General features: G+C 37.3%; 2 protein-coding genes across 4 annotated transcripts; one reads left to right on the top strand and one right to left on the bottom strand.

The window, feature by feature from the left end:
• The first annotated feature begins 225 nt into the window (after positions 1-225).
• LOC133823074 (PH, RCC1 and FYVE domains-containing protein 1-like) lies at positions 226-20,297 on the top strand. Of its 3 annotated transcripts, none has more exons than XM_062255658.1 (9): positions 229-1,087; positions 1,441-1,527; positions 2,113-2,202; positions 2,295-2,375; positions 2,640-2,819; positions 2,929-5,007; positions 5,163-5,309; positions 9,010-9,302; positions 9,601-10,066. In XM_062255658.1, exons 1-9 carry the CDS (start codon positions 1,040-1,042, stop codon positions 9,692-9,694), a joined length of 3,099 nt encoding a protein of 1,032 aa, XP_062111642.1. In that variant the 5' UTR covers positions 229-1,039; the 3' UTR covers positions 9,695-10,066. The 3 variants fall into 3 exon arrangements, with proteins under 3 accessions (XP_062111644.1, XP_062111642.1, XP_062111643.1); XM_062255659.1 differs by having other exon boundaries at positions 230-1,087; positions 2,640-2,804; XM_062255660.1 differs by lacking the exons at positions 9,010-9,302; positions 9,601-10,066 and adding an exon at positions 19,637-20,297 and having other exon boundaries at positions 226-1,087.
• LOC133823075 (protein GAMETE CELL DEFECTIVE 1, mitochondrial) lies at positions 10,166-11,892 on the bottom strand. The gene is made up of 3 exons (XM_062255661.1): positions 11,192-11,892; positions 10,902-11,091; positions 10,166-10,579 (listed from the first exon to the last, which is right to left on the bottom strand). The coding sequence occupies exons 1-3, from the start codon at positions 11,731-11,733 to the stop codon at positions 10,382-10,384; spliced, it is 930 nt and encodes a 309-aa protein (XP_062111645.1). The 5' UTR covers positions 11,734-11,892; the 3' UTR covers positions 10,166-10,381.
• Positions 20,298-21,376: the final 1,079 nt, after the last annotated feature.

Raw genomic sequence — 21,376 nt, 5'->3', positions numbered from 1 at the left:
GTGGGTGTCGTGTGGACATGAGGATAAGCAGTTGATTTTGTTTGTTATTTGTAGGTTGTAGTTAGTAGTAGTAGCCAATCAAGTATGAAACGACCAATAACGGCCAGATAATTACAAGCGTATTAAGGACAAAGAAACCATCTCCATCCCAGAGATTTCTTCTTCTGACGTGTCACACGCAAAAATTAAATTTAAAGAAAAAAAAACAAATATATGGCCTTGGGTGATGACTTGGGGCGTTGGCAGCGGAGCCAGCCAGCGAGATTACCAACGAGTTAACTCTTTTTTTCCCCTTGTCTCAGAAAAAAAGAAAGAAAACAGCGAGAGAGAGAGGTGCGCACGTTAACAATTCCAATACAAAGCTCTTCCAAGATTGGGAAGCCTTTGATGACCTAGGCAAATTCTCCGAGCTTTCGGAATAATCGATCCGATTAGTTTCTTTCTTTTTCTGAATTCTTTTCCGTTTTTGGCTTTGGGAGCTGAACCGCACCATGTTCTTCGAGAATAGCCTGCATTTGGAGATTTTGTTAGCTTTCTTTGCAATGTAGGTAGATTCGATCGTTGTTCCCCTGATTTTCTATCTTTTTTTTTTTGTTTTTGCTTATTGCGCCATGCTGCTTTCCGCGTGGTATGTTGCACTGGAATCGTGGAGTTTTTGAGGAATTTGAGCCTGTGATGATGCAGTTCTAGGGTTTCCTTTTTGTTTTACGAGTTGAATGGTGTTTTGGTCGAGAACCTGGTTCGTGGCGTTTTGGGCTTTGGTTTTGCAACCTTGTGAGTCTAGGGCTTTTTAAGAGGAGTTTTGCGTTTATGATAATGATGGGGTATGGATGAAGGCATCCCTTGTTTTCTTTGTTTCCACGAATTGAAACACACTGTTGAGTAGCGAAGTGTTTCTTCTTCTTCTTCTTTTTTTCGTTCTGTTTCAATGGGGGAAAGTTGGAGATTAGTCTGTGGTATTGGATATATCTGGGGCTGTGATTGTTTAAATGTGTATTGGGTAGTCTACTCCAAGGCAGCACTTGATATCGCAACTTGAATGGCTGATCCTCAGAAAAGTGGCATTGCCGAGAGGGATATCGAGCAGGTCTATTTTGCTTGCTTTGTTTTGTTGTCTTTTTTTTTTTTTTTTTTATCCATGAAAAGTTTGAATTGTGTATAAGCATTTCCCTTGATGGGTTCTAAATTTCTTTTTACTAAGAGTGTTACATTTTAAAATTTTGTTTTCTTTAATTTGGTAAACCATTTGTTCTTTTCCAAAAATCCATTGATCAAATGATGACATACTAAATTTCCCACATTCAATATATGCTAGCTATAGATACAAATAATGCATCTCATACTGAACATTTTAAGTGGAGTTGATACTAATTCGCCAAACTTAAAACTTTCCTTACGCTTTGTGCTACCAAGTGATTTTTCTTTTACATTGTATTGTAGGCTATTACAGCTCTTAAAAAAGGGGCATGTTTACTAAAGTACGGCCGTAGAGGGAAACCGAAGTTCTGCCCATTCCGGCTTTCTAATGTAAGTAGTTTTGCTTTCTTATTTCCATTGTGATTCTACACAAGGCCTTTTAACTGGAGTAATAAGTTTGGGCTTACTTCAGAGTACAGGAATTTATCTTCTAAACTGAATGAAGAAAGATGATATTGATTACATTTAGGTTCAAAATATAAAACATTCCTTAAACTCTTCTTTGAGATGAGAATACTGGCGATATAATATTTGTATATGCTCCTCAACTGAATTTAGAGCAGTTTTTGTGGGCTATGATTCTGATTAGAGCACAGTTATGCAATCTCAGGGCCTCAGAAGTTAGTAGCCCAATGACCACCAAATGAGAGAGGGTGGTTTAATATGTGTTGTGCTGGGTTGATTTACTTAATTTGGCATAACTATTGGTTTAAATCTTTAAGGCTTTATTTTTATTTTCTTAAACTAAATCACGAGTATGCCAAAACGATATATTGTGCCTTTTTTTCTAATTTGAGCTCAGTGACATCATGTACCCATATATAGGTGTCTTTTCCATTAGGAATAGTGATGTCAGAAATACCTCACCGTTATTATATTGTCATTTCTTTCTTAGATACTTTATCTTTGTTTCAGGATGAGTCTTTTTTGATTTGGTACTCAGGCAAAGAAGAGAAACATGTGAAACTAAGTCATGTTTCGAGAATTATTCCTGGACAGCGTACTGTAAGTTTGTAAAACCATTCATTATATGTTGATTGGCCTCACATGGCTAATTTTCTAAATATTGAGCCTAGAACTATGGCTTTTTCTTTCAGGCAATATTTCAGAGGTATCCTCGGCCAGAAAAAGAGTATCAGTCATTTTCACTAATATGCAGTGACAGATCCTTGGACTTGGTGAGTGTATTTAGTAATATCTTTGAATTGATATTACTTATTCTTTGTTGGTTTCAATGACATGAAAAATTCTAAAAAAAGTAGTTCTCTTGTTTTAGCATAATTGTAAATGTTGCCCAGTGCTCATGATTGATTTATAGAAATAAGGCAGAGTAGCTATACTGATTTCTCATGAAAGAACAAATGAAGAATGAATCTGTTTACTCTCTTATGTGGCCACTTTCTAATTTTGTAATTATACTGATACCGTTATTCTACAAACAGATATGTAAAGACAAGGATGAAGCTGAAGTTTGGTTTGTTGGTCTTAATGCATTGATTACTCGAGACAACTACCGCAAGTACAAAATTGATGCAACATGTGAAAATGGATCAATAGATAGTCCCAATACTCGTACTCGAAGAAGTTCTCCTTCCATTACACCATTTGTCTGTATCAATAATGTGTTTCCCTCTCTTTTGTTTCTCCTCTTTGTTTTTCTATTAAAGTTCAAGAGAAATGTCTAGTATTTACAATATTTTTTCCTTTTGTGTTTTTTACTAATTACCACAGGATCCGGGAGATTCTGGAGTTAACTTTGACAATGTTGCACAAAGTAGATTGGGAAAGGCCTTTGCAGACATCATAACATATACTGCAGTCACCAAGCGTCTCAACCAACCTGATCCAGTTGCCAATCCTTCAACATCACCTTGCTCTGTAGATAACTCCAATGGTCGAACTTCTGCAACAGAAGCATTTCGAGTTAGCTTATCTAGTGCTGTAAGCTCATCCAGTCAAGGTTCTGGTCATGATGAATTTGATGCTTTAGGAGATGTTTTCATCTGGGGTGAAGGTATTGGTGGTGGAGTTTTGGGTGGCGGTGTTCATAGAGTTGGGAGCTCTTTTGATGCTAAGATGGATGCTCTTCTACCCAAGGCATTGGAATCTACCGTTGTTCTTGATGTGAATAGTATTGCTTGTGGTAGCAGACATGCTGTGCTGGTATCCAGACACGGAGAGATTTTCAGTTGGGGAGAGGAGGCAGGAGGCAGGCTTGGTCATGGCGTGGAAATGGATGTTTCCCAACCAAAGCTTATTGATACTCTTAGTGGCACAAACATTGAATTAGTAGCATGCGGGGAGTATCATACTTGTGCAGTCACTTTTTCTGGAGATCTTTATACATGGGGTGATAGTACTCACAGCTCCTCCCTGCTTGGGCATGGAAGTGAAGTTAGCCACTGGGTTCCTAAAAAGGTATGTGGTATTATGGAAGGTATACATATATCATATATCGCTTGTGGACTCTGGCATACAGCTGTCGTAACCTCAGCTGGTCAGTTATTTACTTTTGGAGATGGCTCTTTTGGTGCCTTAGGGCATGGTGATCTTAGCAGCACAAGCATTCCCAGAGAAGTGGAAACTTTGAGAGGGCTTAGGACAATGAGGGTTGCTTGTGGTGTTTGGCATACTGCTGCAGTAGTTGAAGTTATAAATGAGTTATGTAGTCCTGAAACAACTGTTAACTCTTCATCGGGCCAGCTGTTCACCTGGGGAGATGGAGATAAAGGGCAACTTGGACAAGATGATAAGAAGCCCAGACTTATTCCTGAATGTGTATCTGCTTTGGTTGACAAGAAAATTCGTCAAGTTGGCTGTGGTCATACTATCACAATTGCTCTTACAACATCAGGACAAGTATACACAATGGGAAGTACTGTTTATGGGCAGCTGGGCAATCCTTCAGCCGATGGAAAAGTTCCTACTCAAGTTGAAGGTAAAATTGCAGAAACCTTTATCGAAGAGATTGCCTGTGGTTCTTATCACGTTGCAGTATTGACCTCCAAGACAGAGGTCTATACTTGGGGAAAGGGTTCAAATGGGCAATTAGGCCATGGAGACAACGATCACAGAGATACACCTACTCTTGTTGACTTTCTTAAAGATAAGCAAGTAAAGAGTCTAGCATGCGGTTCTAACCTTACAGCTGTTATTTGTCTTCATAAATGGGTTTCTGGTGCCGATCATTCTGTATGCTTTGGTTGTCATAGTCCTTTTGGATTCAGAAGAAAACGTCACAATTGTTACAATTGTGGATTAGTCTTTTGCAAAGTATGCAGCAGTAAGAAATCTATGAAAGCTGCCCTGGCTCCCAATGTTAACAAACCATATCGAGTGTGTGATGATTGTCATACCAAACTAAAACAAGCCATGGAAACAAATTCTGCACTGCGAAACTCTAAGGTTAGAAATGGAAATGCCCGTCGTAAAACCAATGACGTGGCTGAAAGAGAGAGTCGAGCTCCTAGATTACAGACAACACTCTCTAGATTCTCATCTTTTGGCTCAATAAATCAAGCTGAAAGCTTGCATTCCAAGAACGAGAATCAATTCGAATCCAATATTGGCCGTGTCTTTCCTCCTCTTAATGGAGCTACTCTAAGAGATTTTGATTTTTCTACAGCATCAAATTCTCTGGTTGGAGGTCCAAAGAAAGTTATATCAGCTTCTGTTCCTGTCTCCAGATTGATGTCACGAGCAACATCTCCTGCTTCTGGAAAGTTAAGCCCACCTTGGTCTTCTGAAGAAACAGATTTGAAGCGTACAAATAATATTTTAAGCCAAGAAATTTTAATGTTGAGGGCACAGGTCAGCTTGCTTACACTGCTTTTGTGATGATAAAATTTTAAATTATATCCATGCAGATGAGCATGCATGTCCTATTAATAGTGTAATTTCAGCGCTGGCATTAGTTATGATGAATATGTTTACCAAGTACAAAGTGATTGGATGGAACTCTGCAGGTAGAAGATCTTTCTTGCAAATCTCAAAATCTTGAGGTTAAATTGGAGCAAACAACAAAACAATTGGAGGAGGTGACTACAATAGCAGTAGATGAAGTGGAAAAGTGCAAATCTGCGAAGAACATTATAAAATCTTTAACTGCTCAGGTTGGTTATGTTTTTTCATCTGTATTTTATTTTGGAAAGTCGTATTAATTAATGTGATAATACAAGTGATATTGTGGGGAAAAAATGCACACAATTTTAAAAAAAAAAAACTATTCCTCGCATAATCATAATGTACTCCAATTTGTTTTCAACTCCTTTATTTCACTCTAACCAAAGAGCCTAATAACTGTTCATTACATGATTCTTCCTTTCCTTGTTGATATGTAAACCTTGCCCTAGAGCACATTTGGACACTACCCTTCCCTTCCAAATAAATATAAAACCTTACACTGGCAGTCTCAACAAAAAAACGTCAAAGTGAATCATTTATAAATTCGTCCCTTTTAAAAAGAGGTCACCATCACAATAATAAATTTGCCAGTATCTGTAATGTTGCAAAAACACTGAACATTACGCTTACCCAAAACCATCGTCTATACAAACATTTACTTTTTAGACAGAATAGACACCTTCCAATGTGAGTGGCTATAGAAGTGTCTCTAATCATCTTAGCAAAAAATGACTTAACAATTAAATTTTATTTTCCCCTTCAACTGTATTGCATAATCATCTTAGCAAAAAATGACTTAACAATTAAATTTTATTTTCCCCTTCAACTGTATTGCATAATCATTCCCTTCTAAGCATCTAAATATTTCTAACAATTGAGCCACCTCTGTCCTTCAAATTTTAAATAAAATGAAAGATCCATCTTCGAGTATATCCTGTAAACAATTTTGATGCTTCATTCTTCATGGACCCCATCCAAATGTCCTCTCAAATTTGATAATAATTCCCATTGCCCACTTTAAAATAGCGAGCAGAGAAAACTCCCCATATAATTAAGAATTAGCTTTCCAAAGGCATCAAAAAGTTACCCTTTTTTCCCCTGCTGGATCACACTGATAAGGATTTGAGACCATGCTTTGTCTTGATAACCTTGTACCACAAAGACTTCCTTTCTAGAGGGACCCTCGAAGGCCAAATCATTAGTTATGCCTTTTTTATTCTTGATGCCACAGTGTCAATGCCCAAGCCACCCTTTTTCCTTGGGATGGCACACCAGCTCTCTAGTCATTAAGTCATCCCCACTCAATTAGTTGCTACTTCCCATGAAAAATCAATCTATGATGTTCTGAGTTCTGTATATAGACTACAAAAGCATTTTGATTTGAAAAAAATTTCATAGTAAATTCAAGTCATTTGGGTGGTTAATTCGTGTACCTATATAATAGCACAAGTTTGAATTTTGGACCATTCAATTTTGGAGCAATGATGCTCTGGATTGAATTAATTGGATGGAGAAGTAGCCAATAAACTGGTTTAAGGTATTGAAGTGATAGAAACCAAAACCAGTAAAGCTCAATATAGAGAGTTAATTAGCCAAACTACTGTATATTTTTGCTGGAATAGAAAGTAAAATACAACTGATAACCCAGGTACTTCGAGGGACCTGGAGACCTCCCAAGAGCTCAATGCTCACTACAATTCACTCACACTTTCCTCCCCTTTTTCTCTCATATATATAATACTCTAACAACCTAATTACCCCTACAAACACCCCAGCCATTCTCTTTATGACAGCTGTCATACTTTAGTCCCTTCCTAACATTACACCCCTCCCCGAAGTCACCTTGTCCTCAAGGTGACGAAAAGTGAACAACATCTGGTTCTCTAATAATGAATCATATTGGTGAAAATGCATGACTTCAAAAAAAACCTGGTTGATTGCCCGAAATGATTTCTGGAAGCTTGCCTAAACTCCCAAAAGTTGATTCTTCTCCCTCTATCAAAAATCGAGCTTAGTAAGTGTTCCATTTGTTGCAGTAAAATAACCACACTCAGAATTAATACCCCATTGCGTCCTTGCACTGCAACCTCCGCCATGACTCCCAAACAAAGGTCAGATTTGACGAGTGCAATATCTCCTTCTGCCATTGAGAGACTTGGAGCTGGTGAGTGGACAAGAAGAGATGAAATAATTTGTCAAAAGCAATAGTAGGGTTCTGAATAGAATTTCCTCTCCCTACACTCAAATAAGATGACACATGGGCTTGTAAGCTTTGCTCTAAATATTGGGCTTGATGCTTACTAGGGCCCATGATGTTGAGCTTCAGACCAACAAAATAAAAATGCAGCTGGGCTGCATCTTGAGCATGAGTAGAGCATCGGTTTCCAACCCATAGATCGTGTTCGCTCCATTTGGACAGAAACTGCGGCACCCCTGACCTTGCCGACATTGCTCGGTAGTGTAGCTCATTCGACAATGAGTTGTGAGTGCCCCCAACGTGGACGAAGGCCAAGGAACTTCGGGTCCCAAACTGGCCTTGCCAACTGAGAGAAGGCAAGTGGAAGAAAACACTGTCATGTGTGGTATTTGACGGAGTAGAGATTTTCTTCTTTAGCACCGGTGTAGGTCGAATCGGCGTCGCGGACGTATTGAGAGGACACAAGTCCAGATCCATGGCTTGCGAATATCGCAAATGCGATCTGTCTCGATGGTGATGGTGATTGATGCACTTGCCTCGACGATCCACAAATTCAGAAGCATCAACGACCACTTCCTCAACTGTAGTGGCCTTGTCAGGTGACTTGAATGTATTGGACTCCTTACTGATATTTGAATTCACCTTTTCCCCAACGTGAATGAGGCCATTGGTGCGTTTGGAGTTATCATCTATGATCCTAGTCGCCGTCACGTGATCGACCATTTCCTCTTCCTCTAGCTCCATTGGTCGTGGCAGCGATTCGAGTCCCTTGCGTTGAAGGAGATGGACCAGCAATTGTTTCATGATGTCGAGCTTGGTGGTCATCCGACCAAGGCTGTCAAGGTCGAGTGGAATTGAGGCTAGCGCTTGCTGAACTGATGCAACAAAGGAAGTATCTCCCTCATCCACAACATCTACGCCTACTCCCATGGTGGATCGGATTGTCTCTGATACCAATTGATAGAAACCAGAACCAAGAAAGCTCAATATAGAGAGTCAATTAGCCAAACTTTTGTATATTTTTGCTGGAATAGAAAGTAAAATACAACTGATAACCCAGGTACTTCGAGGGACCTGGAAACCTCCCAAGAGCTCAATGCTCACTACAATTCACTCACACTTTTCGTCCCCTTTTTCTCTCATATATATAATACTCTAACAACCTAATTACCCCTACAAACACCCCAGCCATTCTCTTTATGACAGCTGTCATACTTTAGTCCCTTCCTAACATGAAGTTAGACAGAAGAAAGTGAATTGGATAATCTTACAATGACAAGAACAAACCCATTTATGCACTGACCATTTTTTATGTCATTGATTGGTCATCTAAGTGATAGAACCATGATAGGTGCTATGATAGTCTAAAATTGTCTCGTGTATAAATTAGGCCATAAGCTGGAATCTGTGTGAAGGATAGTAGTCGGCTCACTAAGTTGAGTTTTTCATTGCATTGTATTCTGTTCTTTTGTTGTTGTTGTTGTATTCCATGCATTAACTGAGTTTGTCGGAAATATCTAGTTTAAGAAGAATATGATGCCCCCTGGTGTGGATAAAGACCTTTACAAATTTAATTCACAAAATAAACAATAGTAACTGTTTTCACAAAATAAACAATAGTAACTGTTTTCACAGAAACATTGCTTATTCAACGACTATGCTGTTCTTTTTATTAGTCAATAATCTGAACTTGTGCTCTTCTTATCTGAAAGTTGAAAGACATCGCTGAAAGATTTCCAGAAGTACATAAAGTGAGCTCTATTACAGACTTAAATGCTGGAGGCACCGCCAAATTTTCAAACGACTTATCAACTAAGACCACTGCGTCAAACACTAATACTCCTGAAAGAGAGTACAATGGCGTTGTTATTAATCGAAACTCCCCTAATGGATCTAAATCACAAACTGGAAAAGCAGAGTGGGTGGTACAAGATGAACCTGGTGTTTACATAACTTTATCCTCTTTGCCAAGCGGGGGTAATGAACTCCGGCGGGTTCGGTTCAGGTATTTGCAACCCTTCTGTCATATATATATATTAGTATATTGCACATAACTAGTCTACAACAAAGATTACCAGGCTAGTATTACAAAAAATAAACTAATACAACAATGATTCTTAGTTCAACACTGCAACGTCATAATTCGCTCCTTTTCTGAATGCCCTATTTATTTCATAGCAATTCTGTGCATGGAATTTACAATCACTTAAACAAAGTTATATAATGAGATATTGATAGATAAATTGATGTGTTTTCAAAAACCCGTTGCTAAAAGTCTTCAATCTTCCAACGTTCTTTCATAGTCGAAAACATTTCACTGAGGAGCAAGCTGAAAATTGGTGGACTGAAAATGGGGCTAGAGTATGTGAAAGAAACAACGTACGAAGTACAGAGTAATGTGCTGCTAGCATGGTGAAAAAGAGAAAAAAGCAAGACGATATGACTATTTGGTATAATTTCTCCCTGGAAACTGTAAATTTTCCCCCTTAATCTTCCAGTGGAGTTCACCTGAAGAAGCTGGGATCAGAACCTAGCTATTAGATGGTACTTTCAGAATATCCAGTGTAGGAGGTAATGTTTTTCAAAGGAACAGAGAATGTAAAGATGAAAAATTCTTTTTTGACGAATTTAGAGTCTATTTTCCTTTTATTTTAATCCTCTAACGAGATTCTGCTTGTCATTGTTGGTAGTCTGTAGCGTTGCCTTTTTTTAACTTTTGAAATATCCAGTTTAGTACTCAACAATTATCAAAATTTTCAGTTTATCTTTCGTTTTGTATTTCCCTAGTTAACTACTAAATAATATCCAATGTTTTGTGTTAAAACAAAATATCACATTGATAGCTTGAAATCTGATATTGGTGCACATACTATTGAAAAGCTAATAGCGCAGCTGAGCCCAGCTTTCCCTCTCTGAATATATGCAGTTTTGGTCGAAACTCAAAACAATATGTCTAGTCTTTACCCGGTTGATATTTATATAGACATAGTTTCTGCTGTACACACATAGGTAGCCACAGCCAAAGCCCCAAATGCCCAAAATGCGAAGTGAATATTCTTAGTAGTAGTAAAGGAACTAAATAGCTTAGCTTTTCCTAAAATTACTTCCCATTGGGGTCTTCTCCGCCTTGAACGGCTGTGTTGAGGCATCAGATAAAGTTGGTAACCTTGTGACACTGCCCTTCCCTTTCCTGGCATTAGGTCCTAACTCCTCTATCATGTATTTCCACCCATCAATGGGTCTCCTCCGACTAAATATGTGAGTCTTTATAAAACTAGCTATCTGCGTACCAAAACAATAACACAACCAACCATTCGTAAGAAAGAAAACGACATACAAGAAAGGAAAAAGAAAAAATTACCAGTGTTGTCAATTCATATATAGCAAAAGTCTTTGAATTGCATATGTAGAAGCATGCATATCTTGTTAACGAATGAATCACTTATCACTGAGCAATAGAAAACATTTAAAATCTTCTTTAGATTACTAGACATCATTATTTTTAAACGAAGTGATGTTTAAAAACACTGTCGAGAACAGTTTGATTGAAGCGACTGAAAAATAATGCATTTTGGATGTGAAAAGTTATTAAGATTTTGCAGACCTGGAATTTACTGTAAGCAATTCGACGCTCGAACTCTTGGAGAAGAATATCCTCCTCCCTCTGTGTCATCTCCCATATATTCCCATCTTCAGTTTTTGATGTCGTTTCCCAACCATCAGGCTTGGCTTTAAACTCAGTAGAGCTTGAGATTTTTGAGTTGTCCAAGTCGTCATCCGCAGAATGGAAAATGCTGCATTTGTAAAAGCAGATAAGTCAGGCCCAGCAAAAACCAGAACCTGAGTCCAAACAACACATACATGACATAAAGATAAATATAAAAAGGAGCTTACTCTGAGCAACTATCAAGTAACTTCTCGATATCATCACCACCACCAACGATGGAGTCCCCCAGTTTTGCCTCTTCATGCTTCTCAATCTCCTTCATCCACAACCCGGCATGAATTCTCTGCTTCTTCAACCTGTAATCTCTTTTCATATTCTCCAAGCTATATAGCGACCCACTTTCACTTTCGTTCTCCAGATTCAGCTTTTCTGGTTGTTTCTGGTTCTTACTCGACTTACGTCTCTGGCTCCAATTATCGTTCATGTCTTCCACAAACGCCTTCGTCTCGGAATCGACGTCCGCTGGGAGAGCTATGGGGGAATCCGATGGGGCTAAGAAATTAACGTCGGCCTCCCATGGAGCTCGGGGAGACTTTGCCGAAACCTCCTCGGGGATCCAAGCAGTCTCCCAGGCGTTGTTCCAGTCGTCGTCCCCGTCCTTGTACTTGTCATTTCGGTTGGAGGAGAATTCTCTGAAACTGAGCTTCACAATGGCAGGAGAGAATCTGTGGAGTTGAGAGTTTCTTGCTATACGTTGAAGGGAATCCATTGAAATTTCCCACTTAAAACCAAATGAAACTTGAAACAAAAAATTGCAAATAATTTCCTTTTCCTCTGTTTTCTCTTTCTGTTGATGATGGAAAGAGAATATCAAGCTTAAACCCTAATCTGAGTTTGAGAGCAACATAGAATTTGGGCCGTTGGAACTTGGCCCAAAATGGGTCATTGAATTGAGTTTGATCGAGGGATGTTTTTGCGATTTTTTATATCGGCATGATGCAAAATCACCTTTAATGCTGTGTGAAAATAAGTAAATGTCCATGTTTTTAATTTTATAGTAAAATAGCCTAATTATCTATTTAATATCACATATTACCAAATACACCCTTTAACAAATTACTCTTTTATTCTAAATATTTTAATATTATGGTATATGTATATTAATTTTGTTTAATTAGTTTTTATTTTAAAGTTATTTTGATTTTTTATCGTTTTTTATGGGTTGTTGAATGATATACCATACCACAAAATATATATACTGAGTTGAAAAATAATATACCATCAAAACTTATAAAATTATTACTAAAAAATATATATACTATGCTAACAAAGTTATATACTACCATTAAAATGTATATACTATGATACAAAATTATATACTACCACTATGTATAATAAAATATAAATTAAATATCACAAAAAAAAAATTATATACCATACCACAAAAAATATATACACTAATTGGAAAATAATATACCAGCAACCTATAAAAAACTTAAAAAATCAATATAACTTCAAAATAAAAACTAATTAAACAAAACTAATATACATATACTACTATATTAAAGTCATACAGTCCTAAATAAATAAATAAATTATAAAAAAGGGCAATTTAGGTAATCAACAATATAAAATGGTCATTTATCTACAATTTAAAAAATGAGGACATTAGCTTCTTGATGGCTTTATTTTGGGCTATTTCCTATAATTTCTCATTTTTTATATACGGACAAAATATGGGTAAAAAAAACATTTATAAGGCTCACTAAAGTTATTTACTATAATACAAACGAATGGTTATATTTAAAAAAATATGATTCATTCTTCATCTTCTCACCTCTCACGGTTACAGTCATTTAACCACCGACGTGCCATCGATCTCAATGTACAAGGTCGATCAAAGTTACATGAAATCAACAATAATATGACTTACGTCAATCCAAAAGCAAATTCATCAAAATCTGCAATCAATGAGGGAAAAAAATCAAAGAAAAACAAAAAGTAAACGTTGGAGAAACCCACGACCAATCTCCACAAATGTTAGCGATCAAGCTTTTGAAATCAACAGAATTCAACCTACATCAAGACGAAATTAAAATCATCAAGATCGACTAGTGATCAACAAATGGAACCACCATCATCGCCCACAAATCAATTTGCCAAAAATCAACAGAATTGCAACAAAATAAATTTCGAACAGATTTAAATTCTCATGTATGTCGTGTTATATTAGGAAATATATTCAGAGAGAGTGACAAAAAGGATTTCTTGTATTATTGTATTACAAAAGATGATTGGAGTACATATATAATCAGTAGGGGAAAAATGTTAGTATAACTAACCATAGTTAAGAATAAGGTAGGTTAACTATGCACAAGGGTAAACTAATATCCTAATGCTTCCCCTCAAGATGAAGTGTACATATTTGTAAGACTCATCTTGTTTAATAAGTTTTGAAAATGAGTAGGAAACAGAGGTTTTGTGAGTATATCAGCTAAGTTATCTTGTGATGGGACATGAAGAAGCTTCAGTTGGCCATTTTGAACTTGCTGACGACAATGTGACAATCTATTTCAACATGTTTGGTGCGTTCATGAAAGACGGGGTTCTATGAGATGTGCAAGGCAGCGGTGTTGTCACAGTACATGACGGCTGGTTGTGTATGTTGAATCCTGAAATCCTTTAACAAAGCAAGTAACCATAGTAGTTCACAAGTTGTGTTGGCCCTAGCACGGTATTCAGCCTCCGCAGAAGACCTTGAAACTGTGGTTTGCTTTTTAGATTTCCAAGACACAAGAGATTTGCCCAAATAGATGCAGTAGCCAGTGATGGAACGTCTTGTATCCGGACAAGTAGCCCAATCGGAATCTGAAAAAGCTTTGAGCTGAATAATAAATGTTGAAAGATTTGGGGCAGCAACATTGTTGGATTGTGAACATGTAGCTGAGTGAAAAAATAAGCCTTGAGCATGATTGCCTTTGAGATATTGGAGGGGTTTTTGAGCAGCCTTATAATGAGGTTGTCTAGGCTCTTGTAAAAATTGGCTTAACCTGTTCACAGCATAAGAAATATCTGGTCTTGTAATGGTTAGATAAATCAATTTACCAATTAAACTCCTGTATGAAGTAGGATCGGTTAGTAACTCTCCATCATCTTTGCTCAACTTAATATTAGGTTCCATAGGAGTTGAAGAAGGTTTGTCACCTAAAGAACCTGTTTCATGCAATAATTGTAGAACAAAGGGTCTTTGAGAGATAGAAATACCATTAGAAGCCCGACCTATTTCAAGACCAAGAAAAAAACGTAATGGTCCAAGATCTTTAAGTTTAAACTTAGAGTTTAATCTGTGCTTGAAATCATCAACATCAAGATCATTGTTACTTGCTAGGACTATATCATCAACATAAATCAAGACATCCAAAAAATTATTAGCATTAGTCCTAATAAAAAGTGAATGATCGGAATGTGATTGAGTAAAACCTTCTTGGAGCAAAGTGGTACTAAGTTTAGCATACCATTGTCTTGATGCTTGTTTGAGACCATAAAGGCTTTTGTTAAGCTTACAAACATGATTTAGTGGGAGCTCCCCCTTAGGTTGATAGCCTTGAGGAAGTTTCATGTAAACCTCTTCATCTAAATCACCATGTAAGAAAGCATTATTTATGTCCAGTTGGTGTAGTTTCCAATTATTTAAGGCAGCTAGGGCTAGGAATACTTTTAAAGTATTGAATTTTGCAACGGGTGAAAAAGTTTCAAAGAGTCTATACCTTGTTGTTGAGTATATCCTTTGGCAACTAGACGTGCCTTGTATCTTTCAACATCACCATTGGACTTATATTTTATTTTGTATACCCATTTGTTGCCAATAATATTATGGCCATGGGGAAGGGAAACAATGTTCCAAGTGTTATTGGCAATGAGGGCAGCAAACTCATTTTGCATTGCTAATTTCCATTCATGAAGCTTGGAGGCTTGTGTGTAGCTAGTAGGTTCGAGCAAGGTATGGGCAGCAAGTATAACATTTCGAAAAAATGAACGAAACTTGTCATAGGATATGAAATTAGTTAAAGGGTGAGCAGTAGAATACTCACATATATAATCCTTGAGATGTGGTGGTCGATTAAGTGGGCGGCCAACTTTAGAAGTAGTGAGTGGTTGCTCATTGGATGTGCTAGCAGGGATCGAGATCATATTCTCGATATTGGAATCTAGAGAGGATTGGTTGCTGCCAAAAACAGAGTCAAAAGTGTCAATAGAACTTGGTTGAGTCAAAGGAAAAATATGCTCATAAAAAATGACATCTCTTGAATGAAAAATTTGGTTAGTAGCTATATCAAGTAGAGTGTATGCTTTCATACTTGGGGGGTAGCCTATAAATATACAAGCACGAGATCTAGGAGTAAACTTGTTTCGTTTACTATAAAGAGTACATGCATAGGCAAGACAACCATAATTCTGAAGATGATCATAAGAAGGAATTTGAGCATATAAAAGTTCAAAAGATGATTTAAAATTTAAGAGTGCAGATGGCGTTCTATTGAGAAGATATACAACATTAGTAATAAAGTGATTCCAATATGATAGAGGTAATTTGGACTGTGTAGCTAAAGCCCGAGCTACATTGAGTACATGTTGATGCTTACGCTCAACAACAGAGTTTTATTGAGGACGCTCAACACAAGAATGATATAAATGAATGTCTTTTGTTGCATAAAAAGAACTAAGATTGAGTTCTTTAGCATTATCCGATCGTATGGCTTTTATGGGAATGGAAAAGTGAGTGAGAACATAAGTATAAAACTGTGGGATAATAGTTTGAACATCAGATTTGCATTCCAACATATAGACCCAAGTAAATCTAGTATGGTCATCAACAATGGCGAGGAAATATTTATATCCTTCCAATGTAGGAATGGAGTAAGACCCCAAATATCCATTTGTACTAATTCAAAAGCATTAGGAGCCATATTATTATGAGAGTCAAAAGGCAATTTCTTTTGTTTAGCTAAATGACATACATGACAAGGAACATTATGATTTGAAGAAGTTGAAAAATGTAAAATTTTATTCAATTTGTTGGTAACTTTCATAGAAGGATGTCCTAACTGTGTTTGCCAAGTATGGACATTATTACAAGAGTTCTTAGAATGTACATAAGAACAAGAAGGTAAAAGGGTCTTGTCTTGTTGTAGTAGGTACAAGTGTCCTATGCGCTTAGCAATCCCAAGCATCTTGTTCTGTGATGTGTCCTTTATTAGACAGTGAGTTTGAGAAAAAGAAAGAGTGTGATTGTGAGTGTATAACAAGGCAGGTACAGATATTAAATTTAATTGAAAATCTGGGACATATAAGACATTATTCAGGGTTAGATTTTTGTTTATTTTTACAGTACTAGATTTACACACTTTTATTCTCAAACCATTCGGCAAAGTAAGATAAGAGGCTATTGTGAGGTTAGAAAAAGATATAAAAAACTGGAAATTGCAACTAACATGGTGAGTAGCACCACTGTCAATAACCCAATAATCATGAGAAAGAGATACAAAGTTACCAGAAAAATTGGAGATCACAGGTTGTGTCTCGGCCTTAGGAGTATGAGCTTGCTGAAGCTGAGTGCTGAGCATAGCAATTAAATTCTGTATAGCCGCTTGACTGCCCAGTTCAAGAGAAGGTAAAACAGAGGCAGTAGCTAGATGGACAGCATGCTTATTGTTGACATTTTTGGTGCCACATCCAGGAGGAAAACCATGGATGAAGTAGCATTTTTCTTTGAGGTGTCCCGGCTTTTGACAGTGAGAGCAAGTAGGCCTCATCTTCTTTGTTCTTGATGGCGGAAGTGACAGTGGGTTGGAAGTAGATGCAGCAATGAGATTGGTGGTAGCCGATGGCCTTATCTTCCTCTGTCTTTCTTCTTGCACAATGGTGGAAAAAAACTTTAGAAATAGAGGGAAAAGGATCAAGAAGAAGAACCTGAGATTAGACGGCATGGTAGGACTCATTCAATCCCGTAAGAAATTGCAAAACTTGCTCAAGATTCTGTAGCTCAAGGCTATCATTGGCAGCAACACAAGTACATGGTGTTCTTGGTCGGAGTTCATTAATCTCGTCCCAAATTGCTTTCAGTTTAGTGAAATAGGCGCTGACGGAATCATCTCCTTGATGAAGCGATATGAGGGATGTCCGAAGATCAAAATGCGAGGCCCATTTCCTTGATTGAATCTCGTGTTTAACTCAGTCCACATTGTAGCAGCGGAATCAAGATAGATGATACTGCTCTTGATTTATGGGGAAACTGAGTGAATAATCCAAGACATAACCATTTGATTACATCTGCTCCAGGGATCAAACAAATGGTGATCAGAAGAAGGTTGGGGAATGGTTCCAGTGAGGAAGCCAGTTTTGTTCTTCGCACCCACGGAGAGCTTGAAGTCACGAGCCCACTGTTGAAAATTGGTGTCCGTGAGAGGTGGAGAAGCTAAGATCAGACCTAGGTGGTCTCTAGTGCCCATGAAGTAGGGATTGTTGGCATCTTCTTGAGCAGGTCGATCACGCATAGGAGGATCGGAAGCAGTCAAAGTGGTCCTCTGTCTAGTAGTGGTCGGTGCCTGAGAGGGAGGTAGCACGTCAGAATCTATGGAGGAGGAAGGTTGCTCCCGTTGAGATCTGTTTCTTGTTCGTGCCATGGGAGAAGTGAAGGAGAAGGAAGGGTTCAAGAATCGGTTTGGGGTTGTGTTCTGGCTGATACCATATTAGGAAATATATTAAGAGAGAGTGACAAAAAGGATTTCTTGTATTATTGTATTACAAAAGCTTATTGGAGTACATATATAATTAGTAGGGGAAAAAAGGTTAGTATAACTAACCATAGTTAAGGATAAGGTAGGTTAACTATGCACAAGGGTAAACTAATATCCTAATATGTTATGCTACAAATAATTGGTGTTATTTGTCTACTTTATTTATTAAATTTGGTTGCTATGTGGTTGATTCTCATAGTTTACTATTATTTCTGTAAATACTTGGTTGTGTTTTGGCTGATTTTGATTGGAACACATTTTCTTGAATTTCTACAAAAATATAGTGAAAACAGGAAGATCATTTTAGAATTTTTATTTAGAATTTTTTTTATCTCGTGTTGCTTTTGCATTGGAGTTGCGCTAAAGTCATTGAACCTATGATATGAAATGAATAATTGGCATTGTTAACATTCTAAATTGAAACAAAAACTGTGATTACGTACTTTCAGGGAATGGAATAAATATCAATTATGGTACAAAGAAGTGGACACTGGGGATGACAAAAAGAATTATGTTGATTGTTAGGAGAGAGTGAGATTACACCACCAAAATATTATGAATCTACACTAAATTATCATTGATAGAGACCAATAAAAGATTGAATTAGATGATGTAAACCCTAATAGTAGACTAAAGCTTATTGAGTCTTATTGGAGCTCAAACCCTTGCCTTTAGAACACAATTTTGAACTTTTTCTTCCTATGCAAAAACACAACCAACACTTATACATGAGATGTAACGTGTCTTAATTCTCTATTTCCTAGCACTCCATGGATGCTTGAGGCTTTTCTAAGAGGAAATGAGAATTGTGATTGAACAAGTCTTTAAACTCACAAAGTCAAGCACTTTCTTTATGTGTTTCTTGGAGAAAATTTGAGATCTTCAAAGCTAGAAAGAGAGAGATTTGAGAGAGTGATCAAGTCTATCAAAACTCTATGAGAACCCTTTTATTAAGTAGGAACAGTCATTAGTTCTAACCAAAAGGATTAGAACCTCAAAAACCAACATTTGGAGCTAAAACATGTGTCTGTACAAACACGTCATGCGACGTGTTGCCGACTAGGTTTCTTTGAAACCCTAAGACAACTGGCAACGTGTCGCCTTCTGGGTGGCGAATCAATGCCACCTAGGTAGGTGAAAACTCTCAAAATGGACCTTAAACACCTCTAAATGCTCCCAAACATTTTGGGCATCCTTAAATACCTCATTGTATCACTTTGGACCCAGAACCACAATTTTAAGTGCCTACAATTGAAATTTACTAAGTGTTTTATACCTAGCTTGTGTAACAACACTTATCCTTTGTATTTAACCAATCATAACATTCCCTCATTTGGTTAAATACAAACCTCAACCTCTAGCTCAAAATAATATTGGTGCCGTAAAGTGCCTTTTGACTTGAACTTTACCTTAGTGAAAATACCACAAAGTCTTATCGAAATCATTGGTAGCTTAAAAGCTTGGATCATTTATTCCTTATGATAAAACCGGCGATACCTCACACACCTCTCCTAGATCTTTTGTTTTCCCACTTTTCTCGATTATCACTCATATGGCCATGTGCTCATCCCTTCATGAACTTTCCGGGGAGAAACTCCAACTCCCATGAGAGGCAGCACCACCTCTAAGTTCACATAGGTGAAGTTCTTACAATATCTTTGCTACCTTTATAGATGCTTGTTCAATGATAACTCTAGGAGTTAGAATTTTTTGTATGCTTTTAAACTTATGTTTCAATCAAGAAAAGAGTGGTTTAGGGTGTTTAGTAGTACTTTTATTATGGTTTTGTCAAATACTAATTATAATAAGATAATATTAAATACTAGATTAATGCTTGAAAAATATATCTTAAAATCTTGAATATTGTCTTGACAGATGGTTGGTAGAGCCGTGGACATTTTGAAAAGGATTTGAAGCTTGAAGTGGAATTAGGATTTTGGGATGTCGCAACATTGTAGTAGCATCACGTTCTATCAACTATCTATTTGGAAGGCCCACGTGAAAAGCTAATCCATTAGTTTTATCCATTAATTCTTAGACTCACTTTAATATGGCCTGAATGTTAATTAGAAGGCTATTGGGCCACTAATTTCCTTGGGGTCCATTTGCTAACAAAAGAAAAGGAATGAAAAGAGGCCTATGTCAGTTAATATAGGAGAATGACCTAATTGGATGATCTTTCCCTTGAGGGCATATTCATGTACAGAGCAAGAGAGAAAAAGAAGGGATAGCCGCCTGGTACAATATTACCCATTTTGGAGGAGTTTTAAATGTGAAGAAGAAGAAGAGGAAAGAAAAAGGAGTGAAGCTAGAAGCCAAAACCACTTGGAGACATCTAATTGACTTGCCATTCTCACTCTACTCTTTGTTTTTCTTTAATTTTTCTTGCCAATTTTCTGAATATAGATTGTTATTATTTTGGTATTTTTGAGATTGTAGCCATGAGCTGAACTTTAAAGATCTAGGATAATTTGAACCCTAATATGTGATTTATGGTATTTTGATATTGATGATAAATGCAATTGATGTTTATTCATTCAAATATTTCTCATGATTAATACTTTCTAATGATTGATCACCCTTAGTAAGTAAATGGGTTAATTTTCAATTATGAAAATGTTGGAATTAATTGACACACAATTTGAATGGTGTATGCTTGAATTCTTTGATTTCAGTATTGTAATGATATAGACATATATTATTACCGTGCATAGTCGTATCCTTGAAGTTAAATTAGCATAGACAATTGTGATTTAATTAAATGATTAAAATCATGGTAACTTTGATGGAAGCCTGTGAAATTAATTAGAATTCTTGACTAATAGACAACCTGTTGCAGTAGCATCAATCCAGCATTGCCTCCGGATTTTTGCACTTAGGGGGATAATTATTCTAGCTCATCATCTTATTATTGTTAACTCTTGCCACTACCTTTCCACATTGTTTCTCTTATTTTTCTGCATTTAAATAGTTCTTAATTGCTTCTTAGTTTAAAATCATTTTAATTAATTTTCGTGCTCTTGAACCATTTTGTTAAAATTTATTTTCACAATCAAAAAACGTAAAAACAGTATTCTCGGCCGTGGCAGCCAGGCAGACCAGACATGTACGCGCCGCTCATCACGCTCACCATACTCAAGGTTGGTCGACTTTTCCCTTGTCTTTTCCTGCACCATAGAGCACTCGTGAGCCGAAGCCCAGCAAGAAAACCCTCACAAGAAGATAATATATGCATATCAAACACTTAACATATAAACAAGCCATCATCAGGCTATACACATGCGGCCATGCCGTCCCAGACGCTTTACCAGGCCCTGGGTTCGCAGTCCACACCATGAGGATATCCCAGGTATCCTCTGGGGTCTCGCCCTGGCAACTCGCACTCCGCGTGCTAAATGTTGCTCTCGGCCCTTTGCCGTTCTCGACCTTCGCCGTTCCCGACCATTGTCGTTCATTCATTTATATGTACACATAATACAAATAAACAAATACTTAAACACATACAAGTTCATTCAAAGGGCCACGCCCTGCAACACAGTCATATAGGGCCAAGCCCTACAACTCAAGCTCTATGGGAATAGTAGTTTTCTTACCTGTGTCCCGAGCTTGAGCCTC

Source organism: Humulus lupulus, chromosome 3 (assembly GCF_963169125.1).
Source record: "Humulus lupulus chromosome 3, drHumLupu1.1, whole genome shotgun sequence".
Lineage (NCBI taxonomy): Eukaryota > Viridiplantae > Streptophyta > Magnoliopsida > Rosales > Cannabaceae > Humulus > Humulus lupulus.
This window is presented reverse-complemented; position numbering and strand designations above follow the sequence as displayed.

Coding starts and splice junctions, on each gene's coding strand:
- LOC133823075 (XM_062255661.1), bottom strand. CDS start 11,733: ATGGATTCCCTTCAACGTATAGCAAGAAACTCTCAACTCCACAGATTC. Junction 11,092..11,191: donor TTACTTGATAGTTGCTCAGA/GTAAGCTCCTTT, acceptor TTACAAATGCAG/CATTTTCCATTCTGCGGATG. Junction 10,580..10,901: donor TTGCTTACAGTAAATTCCAG/GTCTGCAAAATC, acceptor TTTGGTACGCAG/ATAGCTAGTTTTATAAAGAC.
- LOC133823074 (XM_062255658.1), top strand. CDS start 1,040: ATGGCTGATCCTCAGAAAAGTGGCATTGCCGAGAGGGATATCGAGCAG. Junction 2,376..2,639: donor GTGACAGATCCTTGGACTTG/GTGAGTGTATTT, acceptor TTCTACAAACAG/ATATGTAAAGACAAGGATGA. Junction 9,303..9,600: donor CTCCGGCGGGTTCGGTTCAG/GTATTTGCAACC, acceptor GTTCTTTCATAG/TCGAAAACATTTCACTGAGG.